The 15012-nt window shown below is 37.8% G+C and overlaps 1 protein-coding gene across 1 annotated transcript in view; it reads left to right on the plus strand.

The window, feature by feature from the left end:
• Nucleotides 1-15012, plus strand: part of XRCC4 (X-ray repair cross complementing 4) — a 186323-nt gene that overhangs the window by 73678 nt on the left and 97633 nt on the right. Inside the window, exons 4-6 of the mRNA XM_032205917.1 lie at nucleotides 7923-8089; nucleotides 13993-14145; nucleotides 14783-14886. Coding sequence (XP_032061808.1) covers nucleotides 7923-8089; nucleotides 13993-14145; nucleotides 14783-14886 — 424 coding nt within the window. The remainder of the gene's footprint in view (nucleotides 1-7922; nucleotides 8090-13992; nucleotides 14146-14782; nucleotides 14887-15012) is intronic.

Below are 15012 nucleotides of genomic sequence, written 5' to 3' on the forward strand. Positions count from 1 at the left end.
TGACAGGAGCTTTTTGGTTAGGAATCTGCTTCCATTCTGCCCTGTGCTGCAGCGTACAGGTTACTGTGAGATGGATAGAAAAAACTTGTAACTGGCAGAGCCTTTTTCAGCATTAATTCTGCCTTCTTCCCAAGGATCCAAGTATTTCTTCAAGAGGGAAACCCAAGAACTGCTTCTGCACTGTACCTTCATCCTTCTTAATCCAGTAATATACAGTGACTTCTGCTGCAAACCTGACAGAGCACTATTCCAGGGATTTCTGTGGTTGTGGTAAATTAAAATTTCCTGGGACTGTTCCCAACTGCAGAGGCCAACTGGTGGGGAATGGTCTAGGTCCATGCCTGAAGGCTCTCAGGACAGGGTGGCCACATGCGAAGCGCCGCTTGGGAAGGGTCTCTGCGATGTCCTAGCTCCTGAGATGTGCCTGCCTGTCGTTTTGCATAGCAGTGGCTGATGTGCCAGGGACGTGCTGGGGCCAGTCTCACGCTGTCAATGTGTATAACACTGGTGTATTCTACTGGCTGGTAACGTTCCCGATTCCTGCTTGGTTTATCGAGCACGTGTAGCCTCCTTGTGCTGCGATCACAAGTGGGCTGCGGTGCCATGAATGTGTGGGTTTGAGGGTGTGAGAAACAGCGAAGCACTCTCCAAAATATTTGGGAACCCCTGCCATACAAAATAGTGGAACCAGATGGAATTTCATTAGTCGATGTGCAGCAAATATGACGGCGATTTATGTGGAAGGTTTCTGCAGCATGTAGTAAAAACCTGAGAAAAATAGCAATCGCTTATGTCAGCTGTTTTGCTCCAGAATAGATGTAATGCCTTCATCAAGAAGAAAGATTTTTTTTTTTTTCTTGAGGATGAAGTAATGCTTTTCTCATAAATAACATTTCAGGAGGGAAAGGCAAAAGTGGAGAAAGGCAGAATTTTTGTCTTAAACTTGATTTTTAAAACTGGTGATCATATTTTTACACTGACTGATGTAACTGGCAAGCTTTCTTGGCTTCCTTGGTACTTTGTAATTTTTCTAGCTTCCTAGAGTTTGCTGTTACAAAAGCAACTTCTGCTTTTACATATTGTCATCACCGTATTGTGCAAGTCCAGTATACTCGTTTTTTTACCACACCCAGGAATGTCATAGTTACTGTTGAATGATTTCCCTGGAGATAATAGTGGCACAGCTTTAAAAAATCAAGACCACTCACTGATTGACTTAAGAAATAAAAATGGTATAATGCTTTCCAGATTCAAGCTTGTAACAATACTTTCTTTGTATATGCAACTAAGTGTCAACATCATTCATTTGTAGGTCATATTCTTTAACCCTGTACATGAATTTTCATTAACATTTTCCTCTTCTAAATACCTATGAATTTTCATAGAGAAAGCTTTTTTCTTTTTAAAATCTAAGTATTTATTTATTTATTTATCTAAATATTTATTCTGATTTCTGTCTTAATTCAGAGTCTGTGCTTATGCGGTATAGAAGAGGTGGTTGATACCTAACTGGTAGCAGCAAGGCTAATTCTAGAAATCATGGTGTCTGTCTTGCAGGAGCTCCAGCTCTCAGCTGAGAGAAGAAAGCTGCTGTCTCTTACACTGCCTAATGTAATGCAAGGGTGAAAGGGACGTCTTACTTTTGAACTAACTTAACATGCTGAACAACACTGAATGTTATGGCTAATCTCTAACTGTGCAGTATGGAATTTGTTTTCAATATCATCCATAGGTAAGGTCATCAGCAGGTGATTTAAGGATGGTTTAGCTGACAGCTTTTAGTGTCTCATCCTAGCAAAATTTTTCAGGAACTGAAAAACTAATGAATAAAAGTTTTGATTTGGTTCTTGGGATTCATTAAGACATCTTTTTGAATGTTGAAAATACACTGTTTCAGACTGGGGGGGGAGGGTGAGCAGTTAATAATAAAACACCCTGGTTACTCCTCTCTCCTCCCTTGTTCCCAAAGACCTGGCTGAAACGGCACTAACAGCATGGAAAGTCCAAGCTTAGTAAGAAGCTCTATCTAGAAATAACCCTCTCAGTGTGGGTCCCTTTCTAGCCTGGGAAAGGTGTTGAGAGATGCTCGGGATAGGGCAGCGACAAAAGGATCTGTTGTTCCATGGGTCTGCAGGGCTTTCCTCTTGGTCGCAGAGGTCACATCTGCTGTGACGGGCTGCAGGTTGTGATAAAGACAGGGAGAGACTACACAGCTGCTCCGTGCTGGTGGGCTGATGAGGATTTCCCCCCCCCCCCCCCTTACATTCTTCACTAATATTTCCCTAGTGAAAGGACATGCGCTTAGACAGCACCTTGCAGGAGGCAGTCAGTATCTGTCTGCACAGATGTTGCTAACTGTGCTATAACCAGCTGATTGCTAGCAGGGTGTGGAGTAGAGTGCAGGCATCTCTAAAGGTGTAGGGGATGTGGAAGGTGAGTGAGGTGAGCTATGAGTGATTTTGTTACAAGCCACACATTAACTTGTAAAATTGAAAACGTGTTAGTTGGTTCACACAATAGGAATATTTTCATTTCAAAGTCAGACCTAAATATCTATAAATACGCTATCTGTACATATTCTTTGTAAAATCATTTTCAAAGTAGAGAAGGAAAAAGCAACATTTTGGGGGTTAGGAAGTAAATAGGTAAAATAAATAGAAGAGAAACAGATGCTGAATAGCTGCTCTTCATAGCCTGCCAGGAGAAGAAAGCATGAGATCTGGCTGTCTATATCAATATTTTTGGTAGCTTCTAGAAGTATGGAATACCCTAAATATATTTTGGATAACAAATGCTATTATAAAAGATTGCTGATATACGTAAATATCATAGAGACGAACAATGCAGATTCAGCGACAGTTTCCAGAATCAATGTGGGTTTTTTTGTTTTGTTTTGTTTTGTTTTTTTCATACACCAATATGTTACAATGGAAAATTGTTGTTACTGGAAATTTATTCACTGTTAGTGTGTAGCTTCAGATTGTGCCTCAAAAGCGACAGCTCATAGTGTGTGATCTCTGATCCTTATTGCCTTAGATTTGATACTCTAATTTCTGGTGGAGTGTAGTAATGTAAAAACAATAGCATATATGTGTATGTATATATATATATTTATATACATTTTTAATTAAAAATAAAAACTAATTCTATATGAATGTGATGCTAAATTTTTGCATGAAAAAATGCCTTGAATAATATTTTAAAAGAATATTCTCTGAGTGAAGCATCTTTGTTTAAACATCTGTACATAGAAAACCAAAAAGTTAGTTGGGAAGCTTTTCAATTTACTCCCATGATATCTTCTGTCTAATAGTTGAGAACACTTCTTTCTACATCTGTAGAAGACTAATAGTGTTTGGACAGGGTGAGAGGTGATGGGAAAATGACAGATTTGTCATAAGCATCTAATTTTGGTTTTTATTTCTAAACTTCAGATACTTCTGTAATGGATAAGTGCTAAATATGACTTCTGATGAATGGGATGCAACTTTTTAACTTGTTCTTTTTTCATCTTCATGCATTTTAAAAAACAAACAAACAAACAACAACAATAATAATAACAACAGTAAACCATAAAACAGACATTGAAGAGGAGCATTGTATCAATTACAGTCAGTTTATTGTCCACTGGGATATCTAGCAGATCTGATCATTCTCAGTATGAATTAAGTGTTTAATGCTTCACTGTTTTACATAATGTTTTCTTGAATGGTCTGAAAGAGGAAGTAGAAGGCACATTAATTACATCTGCGAATGATATGAAGCTAGAGAGAGCTACAGCAGCTGGAAGAACAGCAAGAAATACAAATTCATCTAGATAGCAGCAATGTGCAGGAATTTACAAAATATGATTCACCTTGGGAGCATGATCCAAATCAGATACATTGCATGTAAATTTAGTTTAATGAAGTGTTAATATTATTGACCTTTCACTCATGCAGTAAGCAAGATCTATTTATCCTGGGATCCTACACATTTAACTGTTTGTTTGTTTGTTTGTTTGTTTGTTTTTAAGGGGTATTTTGATCTTAAGCCACTTCTGAATCTTTCTAATATTGTGTCTAATTTCACAACTGTAGTTTTGGACAAATAATGCATTTCTCATTTTAATTGCCTATGAAAGAGAACATCTAGAGAAATTAATGCCTCCTCTTTTGTGATTTTTTTTTCAAACATTCAATTTTAATAGAATTCTGTCTTCATCAGTGCTGCAAATTACATATCTGTCCCAAATTCAGAATCCTGGGATCTAAAATTCTGTTATTTTGTTCATCTGCACCTTGACCATTTTGCTTTCCAGTTGGGTATTGCCATGAAACTTTAGTGCCAAACTGCCCTGAGACTTCATTTTCTTTCTTTTGTCTTACAAACGGCTCATGATTCGCCTTCATGCTTTGGAGGCAAAGCTGATCTGGCTGCCTTTACAGCTTATCAGTCTCTCAGCACTAGGCTCTTTACCCGGGCAAGTGCCAATCAGTTGTAATTTGCTCAGATAACAATGTTTCTATTGTTAGTGCTAACATTTGTGTTTGTTAAATTGGCAGTGGAGTAGCTCACTGTATCAAATAATTTAATGTTGAAGAAACAGTCTTTTTTGGTGCATGGTGTGTGGGATTCTGTTTGAAGGAAGCAAAGCAAAAACACATATCCAATATTGCATTACTTCTGGCTTAATTAGGGCCATACCAACATGTCTGGTGTTTTTCTGCACTGAGCTGCTGGAGATTGCTGCAGTGTAGCCAGGGTAATACACTTCTACAACTGTGTTATGTTAACCTGAGGTGATTGGGGGAAAAGAGATATAAAAGAATAATTATTTTCCAGACACCTTGTGTTTTTTGGGGTCAATATGTGGGCACCTGCGTAATGTAATGAATTTAAGCCTACTGATGACAGGCTTGCTTTACTTACCTGTGGTGGACCTGTTAGAAAGGGTCTGTGGATCGCAGTACAAACGGCGGTATGGTTAAGCTTCATTTGATAATAGCCACAGAACTGCTTTATAAAGACCAAATTAAGAGTAATTGTTACCATGTTGGTATAGAAGAGTGTAAGGCGTTGCTTTCAGCTGCAGTTTTCGAATGGGATGATGAAGCTTTGAAACACCTACCAAGATGTCCAGCAAATTCCCCATGTCCCGGTGGCTGCATGGCAGATCCTCTCCTCACCTCCTCTCTGCTGGCTAACACGTGTGCAGCCACTGAGCAGGCGGCCACGCGTTGCTCACTTCACTCTCTGCAGACTGGCCTTTCACCCTCTCCCTTCTGAGGATTCATCAAAAGAGGCGGCATGCCCGAAGGCCTGGCTTTGCTTTCTCTAGGAGGATCAGCATTTATTATAAAAGGGATGCTGGTTTTCCTTACAGATTTTCAGCAGTCCTTTCATGGCATAGATCCATAAAGCTGAGGATGTGTTTTGCACTAACAAAGCTCTTCATTGCACAAGCAGTATTGCTTCACGTAATGCAGTGAAGAAGCCGAACTGCTGTTTGCTTATAATTTTGCACTTTTGAAACATCTGCTGTGTACTCTGTATGCTTTGATGGTGAGCAGAACCACGCTTTCAGCTGAAATGTCATTCCCTCTAACCTGTTTCAGGAATATTCATATTTTAATGTCTTGTGCTGAGTAAATGGTAGGTCAAAGTGTGTTTGTCCTGATTAAACATATGTGCATTTACCTTATCTCAATTATACTAAAAGTATGAGACAAAAACTTGCACACTTCTTGCTATTTCCTCCACAGTACAAGTAGGAGATCATGTTTCTATTTATCTGTGCTACTGTTCTTCTCTATCTCTGTGGCTAGTATTAAAGTGTGGCATGAATTCTTTATCCGTATAGCGCGGTGGTGGCTTGCAAGTGATGAAAAGCAGTTTCCTTTACACAAATATCCATCTTCGTTAATGCTGTCAGACAGCAAGTGTGATATCCAGGGAATACACGTCACTCTGTGGGTTGCTGATAATGTAATCTAATTTCCAAAAATAAATTAAATGCATCTTTTCATCTATGGCCATCAGATGTATGTAAGCTGAGAGAAAACAATATGTTAGAAACTGGACATGTGAATTCGATAGAAAGATCAGTGACAAATTTGAAACTGAAGCTTTGGGTTAGACATACTTTTGGATTAGTTAACCTTACTGAAGAAGCTCATGATAGTATCATGTTGTGTTGCGGACTTCCGCAGATATCTTATCTAGGTTGAAGAACTCTTATTTGTTTCAAACATTCCCCTGAAGTCTTTCTAAGCATTTTTTACAAGGCTTTTTTTTTTTTTTTTTTTTTTTTTTCTCATCAAATTGTTACATATCGCAGAAATAAACCTGATTTGTAAAAAGTGTTAACAAATGCTACACATTTTTTTTTTCATGGACGATGTTTTTGAGGGTCATTTTTCTTCCCTGTCTGAGGAGAATGAGCTAAAGAGAGGAGAGAAAAAATAAGGAAATGGTAATTCTGATTGTAATAGGTGTGGTGCCGTGACAACGAATGAATTCTTCCCTAGTGTGTACTGCTTACACTTTTATAATGTTAATGCTCTGTATTTAAGTTGAGAAGAGGAGTAGCAGTTCTGTGTGCAGGGAAGTGCCACAACAGTTGTGTGAACCCTTTTAAAAATTCCACAATGTGAGAGAGGACCCCTTCTCCTTCCACGTAACCCTCAAAGTTTCTGCAGGCTTGGTCCATGAAAGTCAAGTCATTTTGATAACTCTGTTACCTAAAGGTCTGGTTTTACTGTAGTTTAGTCTGGCCAAGTGCAGATTATGCCACTTAGCCCAGTCTGTCTCTCTCTACATCTGCTGTTTTATTGTCATGTCAGGCTAATGATGGTGCCTCCTTTGACTTTGGTGTGCGTAAACAGGTTTGGAAGTGCGCCTGAATGTAGTTCAGATTCTGTTTCATCTGCCCAATGGAGAGCAACAAAGTCAGGTCCTTCATTTCTGGTTTGCTTCTTTTCAGAGGATGCGTGTGACCCTGTTCAAGCAAACTTGCTAACCATCTGCAATTGCCTCAGTCATGTCGAACATTGCATCTTAATCCAGCTGTGCATATGTGTTTAGCTGATGCTGTTTTGTGTGTATAGATGAGCTGTTCCTCCTTCAACATAATGGAAACAACAGCCTTCTGCCTGCCAGACCAGGCAGAACAAATCTGTTCAGACCTCTTGTATGTCCTGTATATCATTCTCATTGCTGAAGAAATACAACTGTTCATTATAGATCCTATCCTTTAGTCTCAGTGAATTATTGAGGGTACCAATGTAATTGAAGGAAGGGCTTCTTTTATTATTAGGAACTTTCCAACTAAACCCCTGAGGGAAAAACTTACAGGTTATTTTTTTGTCAGGTGTGCTAGGCTTTTGCAGAGGTACTTTAATTCAAAAGTAATTAGCATTCATTTGTTTTATCATTAATATTTATGGTTATATTGCTGCTGTGGTTACAGGAATAAGCAGCAAGTTACTTTAGATGTTTTACTGGTCAGATAGCAAGACCAATGTTAGCAATGCCGTAAGTTTTCCTGTGGTTCTCCGTTACATCAAGAATGCCTTTTATATAAAACTTGCAGGCACACCTTTGTACTTCTGACCTCCTGTGATCTGTACAGTAGCAGAATGTTGCTGTATCATGTTACACTTCTGTATTGCATGTCTTTTCCTGCCATTTGAAGGTACGTCAGTGATTTCTTCCTGTGCATATTGAAAGTCAGGTGTCCATTAAGGCATTGTCAGCTGCATAAACAATTGGCATGTAAATTATTCCACGTGCTGCTTCTTGTTATAAATTTATTATATCATTTTGAACTGGAGGATTGTAATGTGTTTCTTATGTCTATGCTTAGTGTGTGAGTTGCTAGCTCGGTGTTTTGTGATCTTTCCAGTACTGATGAAGTAACTCAGTCTTTCCTTTTGTTCTAGTTCAGGCTTGGATCTCTGAAGCTACAAAAAGTTTCAAGTCCAGCTGAGGTAGTAAGAGAGCTGATTGGGTATTGTCTGGACTGCTTGGGAAGACTCCAGGTGAAAAATGAGCACCTGCAAAAAGAAAATGAAAGGCTTTTCAGTGATTGGAGTGATGTGGAGAAAAGGTAAGTTTAAAACAGTATTCACAGGGTATTGTTGAGCAAATCACACATATTTGTACTGTCAGTGCAGGGTTTACTGATGGGTGCTTTTAAAGTCATATAATGATAGATGGACACAATTTTTTCTTCTCTTAAAAAGAGTTGTGAGCCCAGATACTTACAAGTTTCCTTCCTACATCAAAAATGTGACTGGTATCATAGACCTTGCAGTTAAAGCTGGTTTTAGCATTATGTAGCAAAAAAAGAAATCACCTCTTTTCATCTTTTTCTCATCTTTTTCATCATTTTCTCTTTTCATCTCCACCTGTTTCAGGAAGTGTCTCTTTTTATTTCCCTCATTTTCACTAATTCTTATGACTGGGGCTTTGAATTAGTTATATTTTTTTTGAATGGGAAATAAGTTGCCATTTCTTTACTCTGTTTATGGAAGCAGGCAGAATTGGAAAATGAGTTTGATGTTATACCCTTGTTTTGTGAGAGACTTTATTATTTGCCATTGCATTTTTGATCTGAATTGCCTGTTCCAGTACTCTGTACTGAAGTCATCTGTGCTTATTTCAGCTGGCATAAAGTGGTTAGCACGTAAAAGTCAGAGATTTATCTTGTGTGTGTTTTTTTGTTTTGTTTTGTTTTGTATAGCTTTATCTGAAGAAGTACATTTAGGAAGACTGATGAAAGAATGTAGCTAATTGGTGTTAATTTACCTTGAAAAAGAGAGCTAACTTTTGGGAGGAGCTAGTTTTGTTTCTCTCTCATTAAAATGAGTAACAGTTTTTCCTGACAATCTCCCTGACAAGCATATGGCCTTCCTAAATAGTGTTTTACTGCTTAACAGTTTATTGAACAATAGTGTGTTGTATAACCAGTATGCTGTACTGCATTACACGCTAATGTGTAATAGGCATTACTGCTTGTATCAATTTCCATGGTGGAGTGGCACTTTTAAACAGTAACCCCAAAGAAAAATTCACAGTTGCCTGACAACCATCGCACTCTAAAGCAATGTATTCATGGCTTTGAAAGCTGGTGTTTTTCTTTAGTATGTTCATATTTTGAATTAGCAGAAACTTGATTTTTCAAAATAAATACTGAAAGTTGTGCAGTCGTCAAACTTTGGCCATGTCCCCTAAGTGGAGAATAAAAATGATTTTTATCCAAACAGTGGATTTATTTTTTTTTTTTTTTACTTTTGTTGTTGTTGGTTTGTTTGTTTGTTTGTTTGTTTTGTTTTGTTTTGTTTTTTGCCCTAGCCCAATCTGCCCTGTTGTCTCTTGCTGTTCTTCTGGCTCCAATTGCAGGGTGCAGGTTGCTGCAAGTTTCTTGGAGCCATACAGCTTTGCCTGTTGTTGTTCACTATATAGCGTTTCAAGCTTCACATTCTGTATCACTCATAGTGTGGAGAGGTAAAAGAGCAAATATGAAGCACATGGTTGAAAAATAGCACTTCCTCTTTCACCTGTAGCTAAGGCATATCAGCTTCAGTTTCAATGCTAACTCTTCCCATGGCTTAAAACAGGACCTTATTAGAAAGAATCAACACATAGCATGCAGACTTCCAGAAGAGTGCTTTTGTTGTTGTTCAATTTAAGTAGAATAGAAAGCATGAGGCACTAGATGGAATAATTCAGTCACTCCATTTCCCTGTTCTAATTTTCTTGACAATAGTGAAAGTTTTGTGACCTCAGCTCAGCAACTTTGAATAAGCCTTCTCCTGTAGCTCTCCTGTTTTTCCTGAGGAAGTACATTCTTCTGGCTTTCCATACCCTCTGTAGAATGACTAATAAGTTTCATTCAGGAGGTTAAATCTGCCTAGTGAGCAATCTGTAGGCTAAACACCAGCCCTGATCTGCTGCTGGCAGTTACCTCAGTATATATGAGATAATCCACTCATCAGTAAACAACTTGCTGTTGGCAGCTGTGTGCCATGTATGGGGATGGCTTCTGCCATTTCCCTCTGGGATGAAGGTCCACGTAAAGGCAAAAGGCAGGATGACACCAAAAATCCATCTGAAGAGAAATTCCCTGCATCCTCAAATTGCTAAATTACTTAGGTAATCTAGTCTGAGCTGTGTGGTGTCTGATATGTTGAGAGTTTCTGGCAGAATCTGTAACTCTTCATTTTCATTGTCCTAGTGTGATAACCTAAGGGTAGGATTTTACCTGGCCAAAGCTTTCCCTGCTTTTAGAAAATTGCCCACATGAAGATAGCATTGTATTGAAAGTTAGTGGCTGGCTAGACTGTTCAGCATTTGATCTAAAAACTTAAAATAAAAATTGTTAAGACACTATCTGTCAAGATCCAAATAGAGAGCCTATAGAAATTTTCAAATAGATTATTCTGAAAACGCTGAATATGTGCTGAATATGTGTACATCATACACACCTCAGGGATGGGTAAATTTAAATATCAAAGCAGGATACCTATTTATTAATTTCATATAGATAATTAAAGTGGCAAATATAAAGCAATGATAACATTTAGCAAAATAATTTCTTGGCCAATAAAACATAAATTAAATGTCTGATTTGTGTGTGTGATATTTATTTTTTATCAAACATCTAAAATTAGTGTAGAAAAAACAAAAGCCCTACTAATTTATATTGCCATCAGCTATAGCGACGGTATATTTAAACCACAAATAACTTATAAAAATGCAGGTTAGCTAGTTTGGTACTTGAAATTGACTCTTCAGCAGGAGCTCATTGAAATTCCATACCATCACCAGTGCTGGGGGAAGGCGAGGGTGAATCTGAAATGTAATAGAAAGGTGCCATAAGAGCAGTAATTATTTTAGATCACGGAGGACAAGGGTAGAAAGAGCACATTTATAGTATTTGAGTGTGGAAAATGCATAATTGCCAGTAAGTTACATAGTTCATGTTAATTTTTGTGAAGCGCGTGGTGATCTCTGTGTTTTTAGGTGGTGCTGAAGAACTGGACAGTTACCTTATTTTCTCAATTACTAATCAGAAACATTCTTAATACTAGCTCTTTTCAGTAGGGTATGTGAGCTTTTTGATGGATATCAACTTGAGCATCTGGCACATTAAAAGCGTTGCACTGACATAAAAGACATCTTAGAGAATAGAAACTGTAAAGCACATGCAAATAAGACTTGCACTACTCTAGCCGTTAACTTTTGTTTATTTTCATTATACTTGAAAGATGTCTTTGAGATGAGCAGCTCTTTTACTTGGCCTGGGGAAATGGTATTTCTGTGAGACAAATCGCATACAGGCACAAGCATGTGACGAATTGCAATGAAAGGTTATATTTGTAACTGATGAGGTATTGGAATGAAACCCAGCCAGCTTTGCTTAGCGGTCACGTAATTCAGGTAACACATGCCTGAGTGAATCCTAAAGGCTATGCAGAGCTGCAGCTGGAGCCACCCCCCAACACATACATACATGCTGCAATCAGTGCATCCCTGTTCCTAAGTGGTAGAGGACTGTTGCTTTTGACTGTTCCATTTTTATGTGTCATTATGTTCCATATGATAATGAGTTTTAAAGCCAAATAACTTGCAAGTATAGCATTAATGTAATGCTATTTCACATTGATTCCTTTGTTGCATGTTACGCTAAATAACTGTATGTCTGAAGAATGGATTTATGCATTAATTGCCTTAAACAATAGGGAGGGGAAAAAAAGGTGTTGATATAAACGACAGCGTTCATGTGTAATTAAGTGATGGCATTTGCCATGTAGGCACGTGATTTGCCTACAGTGTCCTCCTACAGGGAACAGTTAATATTCTATGCATGCAGTTGGTGTGTATATCTTGCAATGCTAGTATTTTGTTCCACAGAATCAAGAAGCTGGCTAGTCTTGCAGTAGGTTCCCATGCTGTGGTTCATAATGTCCAGGTAGTATCAACTGTACTCCATTGAGAGTCTACAGTTATATGGATATTCATCAGAGACAATGATCCTGGCAGGGTTGAAGTTATATTGTATGACACATTTTTGGCCAACTGCGGGAAATGTCTCAATGTAGCTCCTTAAACCAGCCTCAGCTGCTCTGACACCAGCTCACTGGCAAAATAAAGGAATAGTGGTAAACCCTTCTGTACTTAGTGTTGTTTTGTGTGTGGGAGAGGGGGCTTTTCTAAAGGACTTGATACAGCCAGGCTTACCATATTTAACACACACACACACAAAAAAAATTGTTTTTCATTTTTATGTATATGGACATAATTAGTTCCAAGCATGTAAACGACAATTTACCCAATGGGTGTATTTTTTTCCCCTAATCTCTCTCTCTCTCTCTCCTTTTTTTTTTTTTTTTTTTTTTTTTTTTTTTTTTTTTACTTCTGCTTGACAAGAGGCAACCCCTGTCCTTACCTTTGTCCTTCCATGAACTGGTCAAGGCACTCCTGGGTCTTGTATTAGGGTTTGTGGCTCTTTGTACTTCAATATTTTGTCTGTTTGTTCCCCACTTAAACAGTTAACTTTCCTTTAATAGGTGGAAAGTCTCCTGGTAGTTGATTAGTACGTATGATCTTTCATTTAGGAATTATTGAACCGATCTATATGGTAATGATGTTCTGCTATTTGCATTTAAATTAGATGAATTATTTATCAACTATCAAGTATATCCCTAAAGCATTCCACACTAGACTTAATACTTCATGAGATTATTTTCTGTTGTCTTTCTTCTTACATCATATGTGGGTTTGATCTATGAACAAAATAATCAGAATTTATATAGAAAGTCTGTTGAAATTTCATATCTTTCAAATTAATATTTTAAAAATCTGTTATGCATGCAGGTTTAATACCAAAATAAGCCTTCTAAACTTTTATCAGCCTTATATAGGCTGAAAAAGAATGTTGTTTATAAGTTACTACTGTTGGATATAATACCGTAGTTACTGTGATCAATAAGATAATCAAGGTGTTTACTTGCTTGTTACGAACATAGCTATTAAAATCTCTGGGTCTCAACACAAAGACTAAAAAGTTACAGAACACAAGAGTAATTAATAGGGTCAGATTTCCTGCAAGTCACTTGCTTCATTTAGTGTGATTATGTTTGCTTGTATTCCACTTTTGCCTTGCCTATGACAGAGTATATACAGGCATTCTTAATTTTATATTTCCATTGTGCTTCTTTGTCTTTAAATTCACCTACTTACAGATGCAGATTAAAACTTCACAAAATTGAAGTTTTTTTTTTCTCTAAAGATATTAATTAACATCCTTAAGAACATTTTTGTATAGATCATAAAAATTTAGTCCCCTACCAAATAATGGTGACTGGTTCAGGGAAATAAAATCTTTGTGGTGGTGGCAAGGATTGGGCGAGTCTGATGACCCATGTCATCCCAAGGAACGAGCTCAGGAGCTGCACGAATGGCCTGGAGCATCTGCTGGGCACTGCAGTCCACCTCGGAGTGCTGTCATCCAATTACTTTTCATTGCGTTGGTTTGGGGTTTTTATTGTTGTGTTTTTCAGCTGTTCAAATGTATTTCAAGTCAGAGTGGGAAGGCCAGATCTGAGGTCTGCCAAGCTAAACCGTAACTATTCATAATCTCATTATATTGTCTCCTGGTAAGCTATGCCCTTTCTGGTGAATTCAGCATGGAAACCAAAGAATGCTTGTGCCAGTTTAAGTTGCCTGATGTGCATGTGTGTAAGATATCCAGAAGAGAATAAAGAGAAAATTTCCTCCTTGGAAATGCTCTTCTTTTGGTAGCAAAGTTAATTGAACATTTCTATGAAAAAAAGCTGCTTCTGACCCGTTTCGGATGCAAGATGCTGGACATGCAACATATAGTAAGGGAATTTCTGTAACAGGAAGGATGGCCTCACTATAGAATTTTCTTCCAGAAAACACATAGAGTTTTAAGAAGAAATGATGTGATGTGTGAAGTAAGTAACAATTAATTTTATATTGTAGGTTGGAAAAATGCGTAGAAGCTAAAGAAGATCTAGAGGCAGATCTTTATAACCGGTTTATTTTGGTGCTGAATGAAAAGAAGGCGAAGATAAGAAACTTGCAGAAGTTGTTGAATGAAGCTAAGCAGTATGCGGCAGATACTGAATGTACCAGGTATTTCCTTAGTTCCCTGAGTCTCTTGGTATTATTCATGGCACAAGATTTGGTTTATTTTCTGTTTCTTTAGCTCTAACAATTCTTCCTGGATATGGCTTGGTTATCCAAAATGACTGCGATACTCATAAAAGCAGAGGATTCCTTGGAGTGTCACTGCAAGAAGCAGCATATTGTTTTGGACTCTGCAGCCAAGAACTAAACAGTCATTGATTCTCTCCTCTCCTATTTTCTATTTGGATGCAGTTATCTTTCCAAACATAGTATGTCTGTGCCATTTCCATAGGTGGTATTTTTGAGCCTTCTCCTCTGTCTTTGATTCCTTTTGTTCTTTGGGTAACAAAAATATCTTAATCTGAACATTTTTTATCTACTTCTAATTTAAAAGTTGACGAAGTTGAATTTTCCCAATGCAACAGCACACCTTTCTTTGCCGTTTTTATGCTGTTTTTTAATATCTTATCTTTTATTAGCTGCCCTTCTACCTGATAATGCTAGACAAATTAACTGCAACTCTGGGGCCTCCATGTTGTTTGCGATCAGCTTGCATTGTCTATGGCAGTGCAGAAGTAATTATATGCTTTTTAGGAATAGTAGATGGAAGATACAGTTTTGTTGTTGTTTTTCTTTTTTTTAGGGAAAGCGTAGCTACAACTCAGATGGCTACTGGGCAAGAAAATGACTATGATGGCAGCAGTGAGGAGGAAAGTGAAAATTTAGCATGGTCCTCATTACCAGCAGGTAAGGCTGAATGTACTGTCTTTGGGGAGTATCATGGACAGGCCAATCCCTTTACACAAATAAACCTTAATGAAGACAAAATACTACCTGACAAATTGCTCAATGACAAGCCGACCTGCAGGCCTT

The sequence above is a fragment of the Aythya fuligula genome, chromosome Z (genome assembly GCF_009819795.1).
Source record: "Aythya fuligula isolate bAytFul2 chromosome Z, bAytFul2.pri, whole genome shotgun sequence".
NCBI lineage: Eukaryota > Metazoa > Chordata > Aves > Anseriformes > Anatidae > Aythya > Aythya fuligula.